General features: G+C 39.8%; 1 protein-coding gene across 6 annotated transcripts in view; it reads left to right on the top strand.

Annotated features, from left to right (window-relative positions):
• ACACA (acetyl-CoA carboxylase alpha) overlaps positions 1 to 21762 on the top strand; it is a 2143878-nt gene that overhangs the window by 230183 nt on the left and 1891933 nt on the right. For all 6 annotated transcript variants that reach the window (XM_044054575.1, XM_044054578.1, XM_044054576.1 and 3 more), the window contains one exon: positions 5102 to 5200. In XM_044054575.1, the coding sequence (XP_043910510.1) occupies positions 5102 to 5200 (99 nt within the window). The remainder of the gene's footprint in view (positions 1 to 5101; positions 5201 to 21762) is intronic.

Here is a 21762-nt window from a genome sequence, read left to right as displayed (position 1 = left end):
ACCGAGAAGATTATACATCTTCCAAGAAGAGGTTATTACTTTTTTTCTAGCTGTTCAACTCCTAGTGTCACTAGATTATGTGGATCCTTTCTAGAGGGTTATGATGTTATTTAGTATTTTTTTTATTTCTTCCTCCTAAGTTGGAAGAAAATACTGCTATTTCTTTAGCTACCAAACGAGATCTGAGTAATCTCCGCCTTGCATCATGGGATATAGGGTTGCCTCGAGCTGGTAAAATTAGCTCTCGAGCTTAGCAAGTGCCGAGTCGGAGCCGAGGATCGGCTCCGAACCCATCCAGCAAGAAAGAAGGCGAGAGAAGACAACTAACATGGAACGTTATGGTAGGTACATAACTTCTAATTTTGTAAGCGTGTGCGTGTGTGTGCGTGTGTGTGTGTGCGTGTGTGTGTGTGCGTGTGTGTGTGCATGTGTGTGTGTGCGTGTGTGCGTGTGTGCGTGTGTGTGTGTGTGTGCGTGTGTGTGTGTGTGCCCGTGTGTGTGTGCCCGTGTGTGTGTGCGTGTGTGCGTGTGTGTGTGCGTGTACGTGTGTGTACGTGTGTGTGTGTGTGTGTGTGTGTGTGTGTGTGTGTGTGTACATTACATTTTGTTTGCTTCTTGCTTCTTGGAATTTGGTCTGAGGCTTTCCTTTACATTAAATATTCACTTGTAAAGCTCAAGTTCAACAGATATCAAGTTCATTTTTTGTGGGGGTGCCAACTGTTGGTCACTGTTGATGTTTTCATTCCTCCCAGGGATGAATGTCCATAACCCCATTCAATCCTCTATAAAGTGGGAGGTGGTTGCTGTGAGATGTGCCGTTTCCAGTGCCAAAGTTCGGTCTTTTTTCCTGTTTTTCTGTTTCTTCCCTGACTTTATGCAATTAACTCCCTCCCCCAACCTTAACTGGTTTCATTTAATGCTTGTTGTGAGTGGCATATGTGGGCTTACACACATGCCTGCTGCTGTGTATGTAGTGCACTGTGAAGTCTTAGTTGTCCAGATATTCCCAGTGAACCAACCCATACACCCCACCCCCAGAGGTGTGCAAACCAAACTGGAAGCAAAGCTCTCTTCACCCAAGACTGGACTAGACAGTCAAGAGGAGAAGATAAACACTTGCACCACACCACACTCATCACATAGTTCCTCAAAACCTACACCACCAAAACACACACATAGAAACACAAAACACACACCTACATTCGCGGAGGCTCTCAATAAAAACCTGCCCAAGCATCAGGGACCTCTAAAGCAGAAACGCAAGCAAACTCCACCCCCCCCCAACACAACCCAAATGACACATAGCCCACAAACTCAGTGTGTCTCTCAACCACAGCCCATAAGGCAAAACAACATACCCAACACTCTAGTCATATGTGACTCTATAGTCAGGCGCACTGATGTTCCACTCACCAGGCTAAACAAAGAGAAAGTTACTGTCAGCTGCCTGTCAGGTGCCAGGAACCACCACGTAATGCACGCACTCAGGTCACTCCACAACAAGTTCAGATATGACACTGTCATTGTCCATGTTGGTGTGAATGACCTGAGATGTACCTCCCTGGACTACATGAAAAGAGATATGAAGGAGCTCTCCGATCTTGTAGCCCAGTCAGGTATGACCCTAGCCCTGAGTAGCATCCTGCCATCACCCAGAATGATACCGCAGTACAAGGACAAAATGATTGACTTCAACAGTTGGCTAAGCTTCTGGTGTCATTCTAAGGGGATTCAGTATTTGTCTGCCTGGGACGACATGATCGGCAGACCACGATTCTTTGCCAGAGATGGCCTGCACCTGTCGCCCTTGGGATTCCAGATACTGGCTAAGGCTCTTGCCACCCCTATAGTGCCTTTTTTAGGCAAGGTTCAAATGACAAATTCGCCACCATAACCGGTACAAGCAAGCAAAATCTGAGGATAATGCTACTCACTGCTAGAAGTCTAAACCTCAAAATGTACTCACTCGAGGCACTGCTTAAAATGGAGAACATTGACATTTGTGCAGTAACAGAGACCTGGTTCAAAGCTCCAGAGAGCACCCCTGCATTACCAGGCTATAATTCATACCACAGCTTTTGGCCACCTAACCCGGAATGAAGCACTAAAGGTGGAGGCGTGTCCATATTCATTGAGGATATCCACACCTCCAGGATAGTTGCACAGCATAATGCATCTGAGATTATCCAAGTGCAACTAACTCTGGGCACGTCCGCAATCAGAATTGTAGCTTGCTACAGACGCCCCACCATGCCCCCAGGATTCCCACTCCTCATTTCTTGATACACTGGAAAGTATTAGGGTACAACCCAACACCCTAATAATGGGTGATTTCAACTACCCCACCATTAACTGAGAAAACTACTCAAGTACCAACTCTTTTGCTCAACGTTTTCTGGAATTCAGAAATTCCAACCCCTTGGATCAACTTATTAACACCCCCACCAGGGCAGCAATATCCTAGACCTGGTCATTACCAACATGGGCAACCGGTGTTCCACACCAGAGGTCAGTTCCTTGTTGGTCAGATCTGACTACAAGCTAATCACCCTAGACACCCACATCTTGCCCCCACCCCCAGTTAGGGAAACCACCATAAAAAAACTTCTCCAAAGCCAACTTTACACTTCTTAAGACAGAAGTGGCAAACTTCATGACATCCATGCAAACGGACAAAAGAGGTATGACTGCTGAATCCTACACAAATGCACTTTATAAGCACTTACATGAGTGCATGGATCATGCTATCCATAATAGAACCAAGATGCTATCCTCCAAAAAAGGAAGCCAATCTGGTGGTCCTCTGCCATAAACAAACTCTACAACAGAAGAAAGAAACTGTTGCAAAAAAAGAGTAAAATCCCATGACTAGAGGAACTTCCCTGGTCAACCTCCATAAGAAGCTGAGATCCCTCATAAAATCCTCCAAAGCTAGTTATGAAAACAAAATTGCCACCGACTTTAAAGACAACCACAAAGCATTCTATAGCTATGTCAAGAATCTCAATGGCAACACTCAGATCTGCTCTGAGTTACAGCACAATGTCACTAAATATACAGATCTAACTGATATTGCCAACATCCTGGCAGATAGGTTCAGTGCTAACTTTACCCCCTCTCACCCCCTAGAGGGCCCTTCTCTATACCAGAAGAATGCAAAGTTCCTGTAATCACGGCTGCACAGGTAAAAAAAACTCACTCTCCAAAGCCAAGAACACAGCATCCATGGGACCTGACAGTATCCCAGGCTGCATTCTACATGAACTACAGAATGAACTGGCACCCCACCTAAGCACCATGTTCAATCATAGCCTTACCTCAGGCTTTGTGCCCACAGAATGGTGACGGTTATCCCACTCCACAAAGGGGGAGCCACGACAGACCCCTGGAACTACCGCCTCATTAGCCTGACGAGCCTGGTCTGCAAGGCCATGGAATGTATCATCATGGAACTCATAAACAAAGACTTTGGTAATCGCCAAACTCTGGACCCTACCCAGTTCAGGTTTGTAAAAGGCAGATCATGTCTTCTAAACCTGATTGACTTCTTTGAATCAGTCACCAAAGCCATAGATGAGGGTAAGGTGGTTCACACAGCCTATCTAGATCTCGCCAAGGCTTTCAACACCATCCTCCACTCTGGAATTATAGATAAGCTCACTAAACTAGGTATAAATCCCTAAGTCACAAGATGGGTTGCCAACTGGTTCATGGACAGAACCCACACTGTGAAAGTAGCAAACTCCAAATCCGACTTCAGACCAGTGATGAGTGGAGTACCACAGGTTTCAGTCCTGGGTCCTCTCCTGTTTGGTATCTATTTCTCTGAAATACAGGCTAAAACAGAAGTCTTTGGCTAACAAAGTTTGCAGATGACTGCAAACTAGGAACCATAATCGAAACTCCTAACGATGTGGACATACTACGAAAGGTCCTCACTGAGACGGATGCCTGATGTCAAAGCCATGGCCTGAAGCTCAATGCCAAAAAGTGTATAGTCATCCCCTTTGGTAAAGACTCTGTACCCATGAACTACCACATAAGTGGTAGTCTACTTAATGCCGAAAGTGTGATAAGAGACCTTGGGACACAGGTGGACAGTAGTCTCTCCTTTGATAATCACATCACCACAGTGGTCAGGAAATCCTTCTACGTGGCTCACCTCATCACAAAAGGTTTCTCATCCAGAAAAAAAAGAGGTCATTGTTCCCCTCTACTCATCACTCATTAGACCCATTATAGAGTACAACGCCCCTTTTGGCATGTACCTCATAAGACATCTACAACAACTGGAAAGGTCACAGAAATACCTCACAAAGAGGATTACTGGCCTCAAACAGATGCCCTACGCAGACCGTCTCAAAAAAGTTCAGCTTTACTCCGTCGCATATCGCTTACTCAGAGGCGATCTCTGCCTAACATATAAAGCTATGTCAAACCCAGAGCTGTTGGGACATGCTCTACTTAAAGAAATCCCAATCCCTCTGAGCTACACGCTCTAAGGACCTAAACCTTGTCACCACAATAGACAGAACATGCTGGAGGGATAGATTCCTTTCCCAGAGACTTCCCATACTCTGGAACAGACTACCTACCTATGTCAAACAGAGCTCCTCATTAGCACTCCTCAAGAAATATCTTGATGATTGGATGGGAAATAGGAAATTCACTCCAGGGATAACTTCTGTGACTCTGCTCGACAGGGGCACAGGAAAATAATTTTCTTGGGTGGCGAAAGCCAGGGTACCTTTTTGGCTAGGCTTATATAGGCCCTTAGGCCCTAGGGCTAATAGCCTAGTACCTACCTATGAACCAGTATTTGCCATGCCTATTCCACCTTCCCTCTGCCCACTACTCCTGCATCTTGACTATTAGATTAACTCGGGTCACTGCTGCAAAAGTCAGATAGGTTCATTTTGATATGCTTTCTGAATTGAAAACTCTCCTTTTTGTCACTCCCTTTATATGTTTTAGTTTTATGGGCTTCTACATTGTCTATAAATCAGTACAGTCATATTTTTCTAGTGTCACATAGTAATTTGTGTATTATCAAGGCTCAGTATCTTTACCACTTGGCGTTACAATTTTGCTTCTTTTGCAGGTCCACCAAGTCAGGCCATGTGGGCCTTAGGAGATAAAATTGCTTCCTCGATTGTAGCCCAGACTGCTGGAATCCCCACCCTCCCATGGAGTGGCAGTGGTAAGGAATAGTTTTGGAAATATTTTTGAGATTACTTTGTCAGACTGTAAACATATTAGGTTGCTAGCTATGTTGTAATTATGACTACAGTTTGGTTAACCTGATTACTCTTTCTGCTAAGGTCTTTTATAAACTCAGTATTGCATACACTATCATATCTTCTTTTGTTGTTGTTTTTTCAAAGTTTGCGTAGCTCTACCTGTTGTAGTGTGAGGAAACTTCTCAGATCAATGAAGTGAAAATTGGCTGCTACACCCATCTAGGAGATACCCCACTGCCAAACTCTGTTGCTGTCATCTCTCCATGGAGTTCTAGCTTTTTCTTGTCAGAGGCAAAGTAGAAGTGCCTCTATGCAAACACATTGAGTAGTGTGCTAACCGGCAGTGCTGCCATAATCTGCTGTTGCAAATTGCCATTTTCCTGAGTCAGTTTGACCTGTACAGCTTTGATATTATACTGGGTGCTGTTATCATCAGATGGATACCTTGCTGTCACTCAAACTGTCTTTAAAGATCACTGCCGCATAGAAAGCCATCTGTTTTAGGCCACTCTGTTGGAGTGAGGCATCCAAAACATTTCTTTAAATTTAAATTTCTGGCTGTACATTCCCACATCTGATTATTATTTTGTGGGTATAAACTGTGTGATTTGACTTATTGAATGCTCTCCTATCACCTGGCATCACAGAGACACATATCATCTCTGAATGAGTATTTATTTATTCCTGTATTCTCGGAGATCACTAATTTCATTTCTAAGAGTCATTGAGAACTGTGGGTAAAGTAATAACTCTATGCCATTCTCAGAGGTGTTGTCAGTAACTACACATTTCAGTATGAGGTTTGAAAAGTAATGTAAAATAAAAGACCTCTGTTGTAGAATGAACCATGGGATATCCTGGGGGAAGACTGCAACACCATTAGACACCCTATTCAACCAGAGCCAGAGTCCCGGCTTCATCCTAGCTGAGTGGGGGAAAGCTACTGTCATCTCTTTGCACAAAGGTGGAGTGTCCACCGATCCAGGAAATTATAGACCCATCAGCCTAACTAGCCTGATCTACAAGGCCATGGAGTGGGTTATCATGGAGCTCATTAACAAGGACATTGGCAACCTTCAGACACTTGATCCCACACAGTTTGGCTTTGTCAAGGGGAGGTTGTGCCTGTTAAATTTGGTCAACTTCTTTGAGACCATCACCAAGGCCATAAACGAGGGGAAGACTGTGCACACTGCCTACCTTGACCTAGACAAAGGCTTTGATACTATTCCCTACTGAGGTCGAATAGATAAACTCTGTCAACTAGGCATCAATCCATATGTTACCAGATGGATAGCAAACTGACTCACTGATAGAACCTACCTAGTCAAAATAGTGGAAACCACCTCAAGTAGTAGACCCCGTAACAAGCGGTATACCCCAGGCATCGGTCTTGGGGCCTCTGCTGATTGGGATATACTTCTCGGAGGTGCAGGCCAAATCTAGTGGGCTATGGTTGACCAAGTTTGCAGATGACTGCAAGCTGGGTGCTGTCATCAATTCCCCTAGTGGTGTGGACATCCTCCAAGAGGGTCTCACCCCAACATATGACTGGTGCCAGAAACATGGCCTCAAACTGAATGCCAAAAAAATGCATCATCATCCCTTTTGGGAAGAGTGACGTCCCCACAAGTTATCACATTGATAATAAGGTACTAAGCACGCCATCGGTAGTGAGGGACTTTGGCACTCAGGTTGATAGCAAACTGACTTTTGACCACCATATTGCCTCTGTTGTACGGAAAGCTTTCTACATGGCCTACCTCATTAATAAGGGTATCTCATCCAGGAGCAAGGTGATCATAACATCCCTGTATTCTTCCCTTATAAAACCCATAATTGAGTACAATGCTCCCTTGTACCTCACAAAGCACATATGCAGCAGCTGGAGAAACCACAGAGGTTCCTCACCCGGAGAATCCAGGGCCTCAAACATCTACCCTACACAGATAGGCTAAAAGCTCTGTACGTCTACTCAGTCTCTTACAGACTCCGCAGAGGTGACCTCTGTCTGGCATACAAAGCAATCTCAGACCCCGCCCTGATGGGACTGCTGCATATCTGCAAGTCAGGCTCCACTCAAGAAACCCGCACGTGCAACCTCAACCTGGTCTGTGATATCAATAGGACTTGTTGATGGGACAGATTTGTGTCCCAGTCCCAGAGACTCCCCCTTTTGTGGAATAGACTCCCTCTCCACATAAAGCAGAGTACCTCATTAAACCTTTTTAAGCGCAACCTGGATAACTGAACAGAAAATAAACCCCTAAGATTACACATGTGTCCCTGCTGGACAGTAGCATAGGGACTTGTTGGAAAATGGGCTAAATTATTGGCTAGGCTTGTAAGGGCCTCCGGGTCAATAGCCTAGTACCTTACTGTGATTCTATGGTTATAATCAGTTGAGTAGATCTGCAGGTGCAGGGTGAGGAGAAGATTCTGAATGACTGTATGGAGAGGTACCCTTAAGTCACACAGCTAAAATGGTTGTGGAGAATCATAAGCGTGCATCCACCTGTAAATTGTATGGGATGGCAGGATGTATTGTGGATTAACTTCAGAAAGGTGACATTTAAAATGGGGATTGTTGGTGATTAATATTTATCCTGATGGATAATAATGCATACAAATTGCCAGAAACAGGAAAAGACAAAAGGACTGAAGATATATTAAAGGAATGGCAATGGACAAAAAGTGGTGGTAGTTGCAGCAAAGATGCTAATTTGCTAGTGGTAGATTGGGATTTGGACATAGTAGGGGGCAATCAGGAATTAAGAGATGTTGGTGGTAATTTTGACTTGGAGTTGGAACACTTGGTCAGGTGTTCAACTAGGAACTTATCTAGCAACTAGAACAGAGGATTATGGCTATGGGCTTTTAAAGAGCTGCTTCTTGTAGCCCAGTGTTTAACATCTTCTGCTTTCTTATGCCTACTGTGTGACTCTAAGCAAGTCACTTAACTAGATGGTGCTCCTGAGTGGCCCCCAAAAAGGGACACTTGTGTCCAGTGGACTAGCCCCGTTAACAAATAAAAATAAATAACTGTATTAAAATAGAAGAAAAATAAATGCTGCATTCACTTTTATCGAGTACAAGCAATATCACAAAAGTGGAAGTAAGAGAACCGATTTGTAGGGATAGATCATGCTTTTATTGAAGTTTAGTTTGCTAGAGTGGTTTTACAGTTATATCCACCCACAATTTGTGTAGTTATTCTGGAGTGCATACTGTAGTAAAGTGAAGGGGCAGGATGGTAAGGAATATAAATATAGGGGGTGGTGGTTAATGAGGTAGAGAAGTTAAATGGTTGTTTAGGGAAGGTGTTTGTTTTAGAGAGAATGAAAATCTTGTATTATGAGGAACTGAGAGGAAAAGGTATCCTTCACTGAATGGAGAAGTTAAGTTGTAAGGGATGAATGGAAGTATTAAAGTGGTTGGGAATGAGGTAACCAGGAATCTGGTCTTCAGTATACAACTGGGGAAATCCCTTCCACCTATCTTCAACTTTATATTTTCCCCTCCATCTCCTACGTCGGGGATTGCACACCTTCTGTCAGTGTATTGTTTGATGTCATGTGCTGGACATGAGAGCATGCCTGTGTCATTTATTTTATTTTTCTATTCACATAGTTCACATCTTTATCCTGATGTTCTTTATGAAAACGTTGCTTAGTTCAAGGCTTAAGGTATAGTGTTACTATGGCTACAAAATCTTGAGCCAGAACCTACACTAGAATTGTCTATAATGACTGGCAGAACAACTTAACTTGAAACACTGTTATAAGTGCCAGCAGTTCAGTCCAGCTACTTCAGGACATAGAAAGGAGAAATGCTAGACCACTTCACAGCTCATAAGGTGGCAGATATCGAGAGTGTATAACACAGGAAGTGGCTGAAGGGTCCCCTCAGATGATCTTAGTCTGGTCCAATGCATCTTGAAAAGGGTAAGGATAAAGAGGACAGACAGTCATACTCAATGAAACACTTGAAGCAACCATATGAAGCTAGCATAAGAGCACTAAGTGTCTCTGCCATGTTGGGCACCTTAACTCAGTGTCACTCTCCCCTTGGCTCACTGGGGACTGTGCATTCCTGGACTACAGGACACATGAGATCAGCAGCACTCCCTTTCCATATCAGGCATTGACATTGGTCATTCATCTTGGTGTAGGTCCTAGTGAAAATGTGGAAAGGAAGTTTGGAGGTGCAGAAGCCTGGGTGGTTTAACTGCCCTAGCTATGCATCCATTTAGGTCCACATTGGCTACTCTTTGTTTGCATGTTTATATGTATCCAGTTACATACTGTCCATGGCAGTCATCCAGTACCTGTTCTTTGTGTGTAATCCCTTAAGGTCATACTTTGTATATCCCTTGTCACGATGTCCATTCCTGTCCCCTGTTTTATGTCTCACTGAAGAATATTTAATATCCCTGAGCTTGATAACTGTACATACGTCCTTTTATAAATTCTAGTACGCGTGGAAAAAAGTTTTCACCTATTTTAATCATTGTTCCTATTACATGATTGAAGATGCATTCTGTCAAATGCATCTTGATCAAACATAAAAGAACAAAAAGGCAAAATTGCGAAGTGGCTTTTAAGCGAATTCTTTCCCTGGGAAAGAATTTGCTTGGCCACTTCTGTTACTTTTCCGTTTTTGGCACTGTAGTGCGATCTCGGAGTTGGTATATTTAAGTAGGGGGGGGGGGTGTGTGGGACACAGCCTTCCACTTTATGTAATGTTTTAAAGTTTTTTTTTTTTTGGGAACAGCGACTTTTTCCCTTGGGGGAAAAAAATCACTGTTCTGAGGTTTTGACATTGTAAGCTTTCGCTTACATAGGGTCGATTAATCATCATTTGCTTTTTTAAGCATTTGATTATGTAATGTAGACCCTTATAATCTATACAACTTAACTGCAAAATATAATAAATATCACATAGAGTATTACAACATAGTAACTTATTACATCTATTGTACATGTCCTGATATTTCTTTCCTGCTATCGGAGACATGTACCATGAGTCTGAACCCTCAGTAAATAAAATTGCCAGTTTACAGTCAGATGATCTATGGACCTTTTCAGTGGGCAAAAACTGAACATATCCGTGCCAGACGTATCCCCAATAAGGTACACCTATTACATACGTGACTATTTCTTTATCTTACAAATATTGCTGCAGTTACAGAAACTTGGCTAAAACCAAGGATACTGATACTTTTGTTTTCCTGGCTATATGTATCTTTGTGGCTTATAGTAATGGATAAAGGTACAAGGGGGGTATTGTCATACTCTATCATAACAACCTATATTGCTTTCCCCAAGATATTCCGGTACCATATTTGAGTGGTGAAAAAGCACTGATCATCAGCTTCAAAACTGTAGCTACCATAATGCTAACAATAACTTTCTCTGTATTCCATTCAGTAAGCCAACTGATGTAGCTAACAAAGTCCTGAACTAGTGCCATAATTAAGTAAGTTCTGAAATCCCCATTGTGGGTAATTTAATTATTGACTGGGATCAGTCTAATACCCTTTCCAGTCAGCTGTCTAACTGTGCAGTATCACTCAATTAGTCTTCCTTACAGTTCATGTACATAAGGTTTCAAACTGACAGCATAGGTTCATAGGTAGGTACTAGCCTATTGGCCCTAGGGTCTATATAATCCTAGCCAAACGGTACCCTGGCTTTTGCCACCCAAGAAAATTTTTTTCCTGTGCCCCTGTCAAGCACAGCCACAGAAGTGATCCCCAGGGTGAATTTCCTATCTCCCATCCAATCATCAAGATTTTTCTTGAAGAGTGCTAATGAGGAGCTTTGTTTGATATAGATAGTTTGTTCCAGAGTATGGGAAGTCTCTGGGACAGGAATCTGTCCCTCCAGAATGTTCTGTTTATTGTGGTGACAAGGTTTAGGTCCCTAGAGCGTGTAGCTCAGAAGTATTGGGATTTCTTTAAGTGGAGCGTGTCCAACAGATCTGGGTTTGACATAGCTTTGTATGGTAGGCAGAGATCGCCTATGATTAGGCGGTATACGACAGAGTAAAGCTGGAGTTTTATGAGACCAGTAATATTCTTTGTGAGAGATTTCTGCGGCCTTTCCAGTTGTTGATTGGATTCTTTTTAACCATCCTAGCCGTATTTCACATTCTGGTGTCTGGTCCAAAGTATTTATTGACCATCTTCTCACATTTGCAATAGGGCCTCACTTGAATACAAACAAGATTCAAAAGTTCTTGTTCTCACTTAATTTCAGACTTAAGATAGATAATAGATAAAACTGATGAACCAAAAGTAAAACCACCATCAGCTTTATTAGGACAAACAACATTTGCAAAACACAACTAACTTAGCGCTTTCACCCAACTAGGGCATCCTCAGAGTCAGTTAGTAAAATTTTAAACAGTCCTTAAGTAAAATTCAAACAACTTTACAGCCAATAAACACTCAAAAGCAATGAAATTGCTATAATGGTCTCTAAAATTAACTCTTAGCAGTGCAGCACAGATTCAATAGTCAGAAAAAAACTTTTTAACTGCTCATTCAGTTCACCGTCAGTATTTACTAATACCATATCTCAAAACATTTGCCCTGGTTTATCTTTTTTAGAGAAAAAAACAATTATATCAAATACTTAAAGCTTTATTTTTTAATATACATGCCAAAGATAAAGTGTCATTGATGCCAGGTCTTGTACTGGCATCTAGTCTAATTTGTCATTGGCATTCTCTAGCTTCAAGTATGTTTTTATAATCTCCCCCAAAGTCTTTTGTATAAATTCTATCAATGACAAATAAGATTATTTTTTTTAAATTCAAGCAGTCCTTACTATGCATGTACAAGGATTTAGTTAACTTTTGTTTTTTTATGTCCCTGGTGTGTTCCAGTATTCTTTCTTTTAATCTCCTTGTGGTCATGCTAACGTAAAACGCTGGACATGATAAACAAGTGGCCACATATATAACCATATTCGAGTTACAATTACAGTAACCTGGACACACCAGCGACCTTTTATAGTTACCAACTTGTACATACGGACCATCATTGATATATTTACATGCTTTACATTTTCCACATTTTGCCATCCTTACAGGTCTTTGACTAACAGGTTTAGGAATTCTCTCTAAGAGTTCCTTAATATTTGCACCCTACTATTAATAAACTTGGGACCATCTCCTATAACATTTGTCATGTCTGCAGGGAATATGTTGTGCCATCCCATCTCAGTAACTTCCTTCACCTTACCAGACATAGTATTGTAATGTAAAATCATCCCTGCCTGGATTTCATTATGTTTGTGATGTATTTCTGCAACCTTTTATGTGTCTCTATTTTTATATAGTAAGATAGATGTAAAGTCTGTCTCCCTTCTTCGAATAATGTCATTCTTAGTCGATGTTAGTAAATCCATAGGATAACTTCTTTCTGTAAACAAGTCAATTAATATACCCACTTCTTGTAAAAATACTAGCAAAAAAATACAAGTCTTTACAGATGGACAATGTTTTTTGGAACGTTCTTTTGAACTTAACCAAGTAGCAAGAGGCCTCAGGGTTTTCAAGATACCTATGGCATTGAAGCTAATTCTGAGGCCTATGGGAACATGTTGGAGTTCGACAGAACTGGTTTGGATCTGATGAGAATAATCATTAGAGACAATACTAGTAGGCTTGTTGATTTGAAGAATGATTTGGTTATGCTTAAACAAAGTATTATTAATGACTTGTTGTTTGAAAACTATAAGAACAGGTTTGAGAAGATGATGGTAGATCTAGATAAATTTGTAAAAACTAGTATGGAAAGGAAACAAAGAAAAATTCAAAGAGATACAAATGAGTATAAAGAAAAAAAGGCTTATCCTAAGCCGAATGGAAAAGAGGGACAGTGGGACATAGACAAAAATAGAAGAGACACTATGCAGACAGAGCCAGAAGATGTGGGTGGAATGCAAGTTGAAGCCGATGAGGGAGAGGATTTTTTTAGAGAACCCACCCCCATTAAGGAAATCCAATCGGTTAAAGAATCGGGGTCAACCACAGAACCATATGGAAGAAAGAACACCCCACTGGCAGAATCGACAAGTAAGAAGCAATTGGAGGGGTGGGGGGCAGAGGAGGAACAATTCCAACAGGAATTGGCAATACAGGGAGAGAACAACCATTACTGATAAAGGATACTATGAAACATACTACCAGCACTACAGAACTGGTATTGGTTAGTATTGATACCTCAATGAATAATGAGAACTATGACTCACTTGTCATCCCCCTTAGTTTAGATACAAATGTTGACAACAATGAGGGTCCAACTATCATAGGTGATGGGTCTTTTAACATCTATAATTATTCAGATATGAATATTTCTAATAGTCATCTAAATCTGATGAAAAAAGGATTCTCTTTTGTACCCAGTTTCAAACATGGCATAAGTAAACTTATTATTAATCTACAATTATACATGAGGCAACTAAATTTAAAGTTATAGTTTATGAACAAACCTAGCATTGAGAGGGAGAGGGGGATTAACATAGTCAAAAGGAGCAGTTTGTTTATCCTGCCACAAAATCCGTTGGTACTAGCATTGGAAAGCTTATGTACCTCCCAGATAAGAAGAGTGGTTGAAACAAGATTGATTATACATAAGAACTTGACATCTGCAGAAGAATTCTGTTTAAAGGAATTATCAACAAACAGACAATATAGGGTCATGAAACCTGATAAGAGAGGGGGGTAGTTGTAATGTCAAGCACAGAGTATTCGTGGAATATGCAGAATATACTGCAGGACACTGACACTTATTTGTTGGTGTCTAAATTCGATGTTCAGAGGGCATATACCAAGATTGACTGGCAAATTTACAATTTCCTTTGTGAGGGAATAATTAACCAGGATGAATACAACTATTTGACAGTAGAACATCCAGTTATGTCCAGTATATTCGGTATACCTAAGATACATCAGGACATTACAAATCCCCCCTTCAGACCTATTGTGGCAGCTAGATGATCCAAAATGGAACCTTCAGCGTCCTATATTGATATTTACAGTAAAAATACTCTTGACTGCATACCACACATACTTAAGGATTCATGGCATTGTCTGGATTGCTTTAGGACTCTGTCAACTACTAATTTGGGTGATTTTTGGTATGTCACAGTTGACATAGTTAATTTATTCTCTGTAATACCTCAAGATATAGGTTTGGAATGGTTTTCCAAAAGTTTGGGAAAGTATAGTCTAATTCATCAAGTTGAAAGAAGTTTACTGGCAGATTTAATGCAAATTGTCCTGAAAAACAACTATATTCACTTTGAGGGTGAATATTATAAACAATGTACAGGAGTTGCAATGGGAGCTAGATGTGCTCCCATATTTGCCAACTTGGTATTGGCCGAATGGGAGAACCAGTATGTTTTGTCATCTGTTTATGTATCCAAAATGATTATTTATTTAGGATTTTTGGATGACATATTATTTCTTTGGAATGGCTCTCGAGATGAACTCGATGATTATATAGCCTATTTAAACCAAATCATAACTTTTTTGAGGTTTACTAGTAAGGTTGGTAAGAGTTCGATTGATTTTCTGGATTTATATTTATATACAAGCAATGGGAAAATAGAATTAAGTTTATTTAGGAAAAAGACATACAGTAATACATTCTTACACTATGATAGTTGTCACCCTCAGTGCATCAAGAAGAACATAATAAAGGGTCAGATGATTAGGTCATCCCGTATAGTAAGTGATGACACTATATTTTTACAAGAAGTGGGTATATTAATTGACTTGTTTAAGGAAAGAGGTTATCCTATGGATTTACTAACATCGAATAAGAATGACATTATTCGAAGAAGGGAAATAGACTTTAAACCTATCTTACTAGATAAAAATAGAGATACAGAAAAGGTTGCAGAAATACATCACAAACATAATGAAATCCAGGCAGGGATGATTTTACAGTACAATACTATGTCTGGTAAGGTGAAGGAAGTTATTGAAATGGGATGGCACAACATATTCCCTGCAGACATGACAAATGTTACAGGAGATGGCCCCAAGTTTATTAATAGTAGGGGTGCAAATATTAAGGAACTCTTAGAGAGAATTCCTAAACCTGTTAGTCAAAGACCTGCAAGGATGGCAAAATGTGGAAAATGTAAAGCATGTAAATATATCAATGATGGTCTGTATGTACAAGTTGGTAACTATAAAAGGCCGCTGCTGTGTCCAGGTTACTGTAATTGTAACATGAATATGGTTATATATGTGGCCACTTGTTTATCATCTCCATCGTTTTACGTTGGATGACCACAAGGAGATTAAAAGAAAGAATACTGGAACATACCAGGGACATAAAAAAACAAAAGTTAACTAATTCCTTGTACATGCATTGTAAGGACTGTTTGAATTTTAAAAAAATTAATCTTTTTTGTCATTGATAGAATTTATACAAAAGACTTTGGGGGAGATTATAAAAACATACTTGAAGCTAGAGAATGCCAATGGCAAATTAGACTAGATGCCAGTACAAGACCTGGCATCAATGACACTTTATCTTTGGCATGTATATTAAAAAATAAAGCTTTAAGTATTTGATGTAATTGTTTTTTTCTCTAAAAAAAGATAAACCAGGGCAAATGTTTTGAGATATGGTATTAGTAAATACTGACTGAACTGAATGAGCAGTTAAAAAGTTTTTTTCTGACTATTGAAAATGTGCTGCACTGCTAAGAGTTAATTTTAGAGACCATTATAGCAATTTCATTGCTTTTGAGTGTTTATTGGCTGTAAAGTTGTTTGAATTTTTCTTGAGGACTGTTTAAAATTTTACTAACTGACACTGAGGATGCCCTAGTTGGGTGAAAGTGCTAAGTCAGTTGTGTTTTGCAATTGTTGTTTGTCCTACTAAAGCTGATAGTGGTTTTACTTGATTAATCAGTTTTATCTATTTACTAGTATACTGTTTAACGTAAGATAGATAATGTTCATCTCCTTGCTCAGTTCAACAAGCTGGACACTGATTTACAGGCGTCCAGTAAACAAGGCAGCAGAATACTTTAATAGTATCAACCACACTTGAACTTTCTCCCTTTTACAAGGTGTTTCATGTGTTTACTTTGGATCTTTCTTGATATAAAAAGTGATAATAAAAATTATTGTTTGAGTATCTTCAGAAAAACAGGACTGAAGCTGATTATATAAGTTTCACCACTGCCCACAAGCAGGTCAGAAATGCAGTATTACACGGTAAACAGTCTTGTTATCGAATTAACATAACCAGACTATCAAGAACCCTTAAAAAAATAGCAATCCATTCCTGGACTCCTTTAGCTTTCCCCCACATGGAAAATAAATTGATTGCTGATTATTTTGTACATTTCTTACATGATTCTGTGCAAGGGATTATAGGCTGACATCCTACAAACCACATCTACCCTGCTCAGATTTTCTCTAAGGCTTTTTTCATTCTTGAAAAAAGTACAGCAGCTCAAGCAACCTCACACTTTTCAGAAAAAAAAGCTAAAAACTCAGTACCACACAACAAGCCTCTGCCTGAGTTACCTAAACTTACAGCTAGGGCAGTCCTTCCACTCTGATTTGATTTGCTATTAATCATACAGTTATCAAAGGCCAGATAATTCCACTTCCTGGAAACAAGCTTTCATTGTCTTACTTCATTGAGGTGTTCACTTTACTGTTTTAAACAATTACTTGTCAAATGCACTTCTATAGCCCTTTCCAAAATATTGGGAAAATTCATTTATAATCAATGTCTTGATGTTCTTATCTATAATAATGAGATCTCAAACACTTATAATGACTTTAGACGCTGACTTGGAACTGGTACAGCACCCCTGGACCTGGCCAACATCAGCTAAGATGAGAGAGCTCTACCTGACTCTTGTAATTCTGTTGTAACTTTTTTCTTGGACTTATCGAAAGCCTTTACCACAGTGTGTCATCAGAGACTAATTGAGGACTTTGACATGCTAGGCTTCATTCTCATTACTCCAGTATGGTTCCATAATTATCTGTCCAAACATGCACAGGTTGCTAGCTGTGCATCCTTCTTCCTTTCTGTAAGTGTAGGTTTTCACAAGGTTTTTGTACAGAGTCCATTTCTGTTCACAATCTCTGTGAATGGTTTGCTTCACTGTGAAGAAGCTAAACTGTTAAAATATATAAGTGATTCTACTATTTCTTTCACTTATTCACCCCTCAGTATAGTCTGTTCAGAACCACAACTCTCTTTCATTAGTCTTCTAGTCTTATTGTTACATATAAGCCAGCACTTACATTCCTAAAAAAAACCTTCCAGATCCTCCCTCACAAAACACCCCCTCTCAGTACTTTGCTTTATATATCTACTATCTCATCTTAAACAGTAGATAATGATTAAAAGTTCATTTTATTTCATAAGATTCAATAGCCATTGAAGTATCACCTTCACAAAACTTTCTGGCCTAGTTCTTGGCTCCCTGCTAAAATATGGTGACCATGTAATAAATACTGCCAAAATGACATACTAAGTATTCTGTACAAGGCCAAGTCATGCCTCACGTACTGCTTATGTAGTCAGTACCATTTCCTATCTTCTGCACTTTATTCTCTACTGTACACATTTTCCAACTGGAGTTTCCTCTTCTGTAAATAGTCTTGAGCAAGGGTTGTCTGTGGAAACCACAGCTGAAGTCATGACTGCCAATCAGTGAGTAACTTACATTGACTGGAATTTCATTATTTCACAGTCATTCAGTTATCATTTGCACAAACTCTTGCATCTTTCCAACTGTCCTTCGACCACTCATCACTTGGAGATCCTCTCCATGTGACCTTACGCAGTGTGTTGGCCATCTTGTCCAAATATCTTTCTCTAAAATACATTTGGTGATGTAGAATTCACCACAGCAATAGGAAATATTTGAAACCCCCCCCCTCCCATCAAAACAGAAGCTGAAATGCATCCCAGTCAAAATAATAATAATAATAATAATAATAATTCAAAACGGAGATAAACGGTCATTTTCTTAGGAACTAGACATGCAACTTTGGGGTTACTTAACTTCCCTTTTTTTAAATTTTTGCCTCTGAAAAACAGCTGTATCTTGGAATTATAGCATCACCATTGCAGTATCATTAACCTCCATCCATCACTGAATTGGGACATTAGTGCTGCTACTGTTCAAGTGCTTTTAGCGGTTTCCATCTGATTCTTCTCTGTCTAGTTAACTCATTCTAGTTGTATACTGACCATAGTTTTGTAGTCTAGTTTTCTTTTCGTGAAGAATTTGTGATTTTTGACAACTGTACATAGATATAGCAAGGGATGTGTCTGTTTGTTGTATAGAAAATACTCTTTCTGGGATTCTATGAAAATCGGTTTGCCCAAATTTATATTCTCATTTAGTAAATGTAAATAAATAAACAAATAAATAGGCGCATCCTTTCAAACATGAGTTGATCCATGATATGGCCTTGTTGGCTTTCCATATATTGACACCTGCTGTTTAATTAACAAGTCACCCAAGATCAAGATCCAGTGCTTTCCATTTCAGGAGTTGTAGGTTAGGCCATCAAATTCAGACAGTATTTAATGTATGACAAAATCTGACCTGAGTCTAGGAACACAACCTTAGGGAAAATGGTCTGATGCCAGTGCCATGCATTAAGATGCAGGCCTCTCCTTTCCTGACACCTATACCCTGATATTCAGATGAGTTGTACTTTATTACTCCTTGGTAACCAAAATAGACTTGTCAGCATCCCTGAAGTACCATGCTGCTTTTCTGAGATCTGTCCTTGTGTCATCCTACTTTCCTTAGTTATCCACCTCAGAAGTAACCTTCTATACTGATGCATCTTTTTGGGGCTGTACTGAGATATGCATTAGGGCTGTACTGTTTGTACAGTAACAGTGTTTGTTTATATATTAGAAATGTCTTGAAATGTACCTTAGATGTACCAACGTATACATTGGTATACATGGATGTAGATGTACATTAAGGTAGTACAGTTATGTGCATTAAGGTGTACTTGGAATGTACAGCATGGCTGTTTTGGGATATGCATTTGGTGTGCAGAAATGAACATTGCGGATACTGTGCTGAGTCTTTGGGCTTTTATAGAAATGTGTATTAGTTGGAATGCTAATTGCATGAAGATTTACTAGGATATGCGTATTAAGTGTATAGGGGTGCACAGAGACTTCCAGGATGGTTGCACAGCAAATAACAGCTTAGTTTCAGATGTCCCAATGTTTAAACAGTTACTCAGCAAAGAGAACCAGTGAATTTGTCTTTTAAGGTAAATTTCAGTTACTGGCTAGTAAGTGCATTGCCTGGATGCCAGCAAACAAGAAATTTAGAGAACCTGAAAGAAAATCAAATGCAAAACGCGTGGAGAAAAATCTGGCTAGGATTCTTCAGCTGTTCAACAAAAACAGTTCAAGCTCCAGCTTTGGTGCAAGACATGACTTCCAATAATCTGGAGGAAAAAAATAAGTCAGATGTGCTCAGAGCTGATTAAAAGGAATATATCAACTGAAATAAAAGGCTAGAAAAAAATGGAAGAAACTTTAAACAGATATTCAGATGAACTGATAAAACTGCAAAAATCAGAGGCTGAACCGAAGAAAAGGCTGGCTGAGTATGACACTGCACAAGAAGAGATGTTTCAGAAAATGGTAGAATTGGAGGACAGAGCACTTAAGGAAAACCTGGGACTTTCTGCTGTACTAGAGAAACTGGAAGAAACAGACTGTGTATTTTATGAAAGCACAAATAAACAACTTCCACAGCAGGAGTTGTCAATTGAAAGGTCATATATTGTGTATGCTTCAAATCTGGCATGAGAAAGCAGCCAAGTGTGCTAACAGTAAAGGTGCAATCTTACCAGAAAAATTAGTTAATTCAGACAAAACTGTGGTAGAAGAACAAAGAACTAAAAGTTGGAGACAGTAAAGTGTTTGCAGAAAACGATTATTCACTGTACACCAGGCAAAAAAGGAGTAAATTTGATTCTAACAATCAGAGAATTCTAGAGGCAAGTGTGAGATTTATTTATTTATTTTACCAGGAAAGTCCAGCTGGGCATAGACCCCATTTTCAGTGGAGACCCGAGGAGAAAAGCTCCACAAAGATTAGTACAGCAAATACAGTAAATACATATGTTAATAAAGTATAGTACGGTACAGAGTCAAAAAGTTAATAAGGTAAAGTTTCAAGGCAAGAAAGGAGCAAAAAGTAAACATACTATAAAGAGCACAGTGTGTTACAATAAAAAAATACAGTTTAAAGGACATTTTCAGTCATTTGGTTACATTCATCAGTGGCTAGTACAGTAAACACACATGGATTGAGTAATAGTATAGAAAGGAGTTGTTGCAAACTTTCATAGATGATTAAAGTATGGTATGATCTAATTTTAAGTGAAGCTACCCAGGGTCAGAACAGTTACATAACCAAGAACTATGTAAATGAGGAGTTTTTTGAAATTATTTTTGTTTTCAGTGGTTCTAATATCTACGGGGATAGTATTCCATGCTTTTGCAACAGAAATGGAAAACAAGGAGTCCCCAGAGCTATTGTTGCTTTTGCCTATGTCAACCAGTGCTTTATTGGTGGAGCTTAATAGGCTTTTGTTAGAGGACATATTAAGTAGACCTTGAAGAGCAGGAACTGTATCGAGATAACATAGAATTTGGTGGACTGTTGTAAGCTGGTTATATGTGAGCAGGTTGGATAATTTGAACCAGGATAGTTGCTTGATTGCTATGCAGTGATGTGTACTGAAGGGCGAGTCAGTAGCAAATCTAGCCGATTTATTGTAGCTGGTGTTTACTTTGTTAAAGTCTGCTTTGTTTAGGTTGATGAGTATGGGGGAGACATAGAGGAGTGTGGGTAGTAGGTGGGTTCTTGTGATAGTGGCTTTACTGTCATTGGTGAGGTACCTTTTGCCACTATATAGGATTCCGAGTTTTTATGAACTTTTTTTATTGTCTATGGAGTGTGCATACTGAATTTTACATTGTGATGTATTATAACCCCTAGAAGTTTGGTGTGTTGGACAGGTGTGATTGGAGTGTTACTAGATGAGAATGTTGTGAATGGTGGTATGAGGTCTAAGGCAGGAGTAGAACAGAATATCATTAGATGTGTTTTATTGGGGTTAAGTATTAGTTGAGAGTTGGCTAACCAGCTTTCAACTGTGGTAAAAGACTCTTGTGTCAATTCCTGGAGTTGAGGGAGTGATGAGACAGAGCAAATTAGACTGGAGTCATTGGCATACTGGACTAGAGTTGTGTGCCTGGTAGCTTTGTGGAGTTGGTTGGTCAATATGTTGAAAAGAAGAGGTCCAAGAATGGATCCCTAGGGGACCCCTAGGGTGACAGGTAGGAGGGGGAGATGGGAGTTTTGTCATTTCACTGCTTTTTGGCAGTTGGTTAAATAGTCTTGAAACCACCCTAATGTGAAGTGGCTGAGATTAAGATCAGGGAGAGCAGAAAAGAGTTTGGGAT

The sequence above is a fragment of the Protopterus annectens genome, chromosome 13.part0 (assembly GCF_019279795.1).
Source record: "Protopterus annectens isolate FY-2018-M chromosome 13.part0, PAN1.0, whole genome shotgun sequence".
Classification (NCBI taxonomy): Eukaryota; Metazoa; Chordata; order Ceratodontiformes; family Protopteridae; genus Protopterus; species Protopterus annectens.
This window is presented reverse-complemented; position numbering and strand designations above follow the sequence as displayed.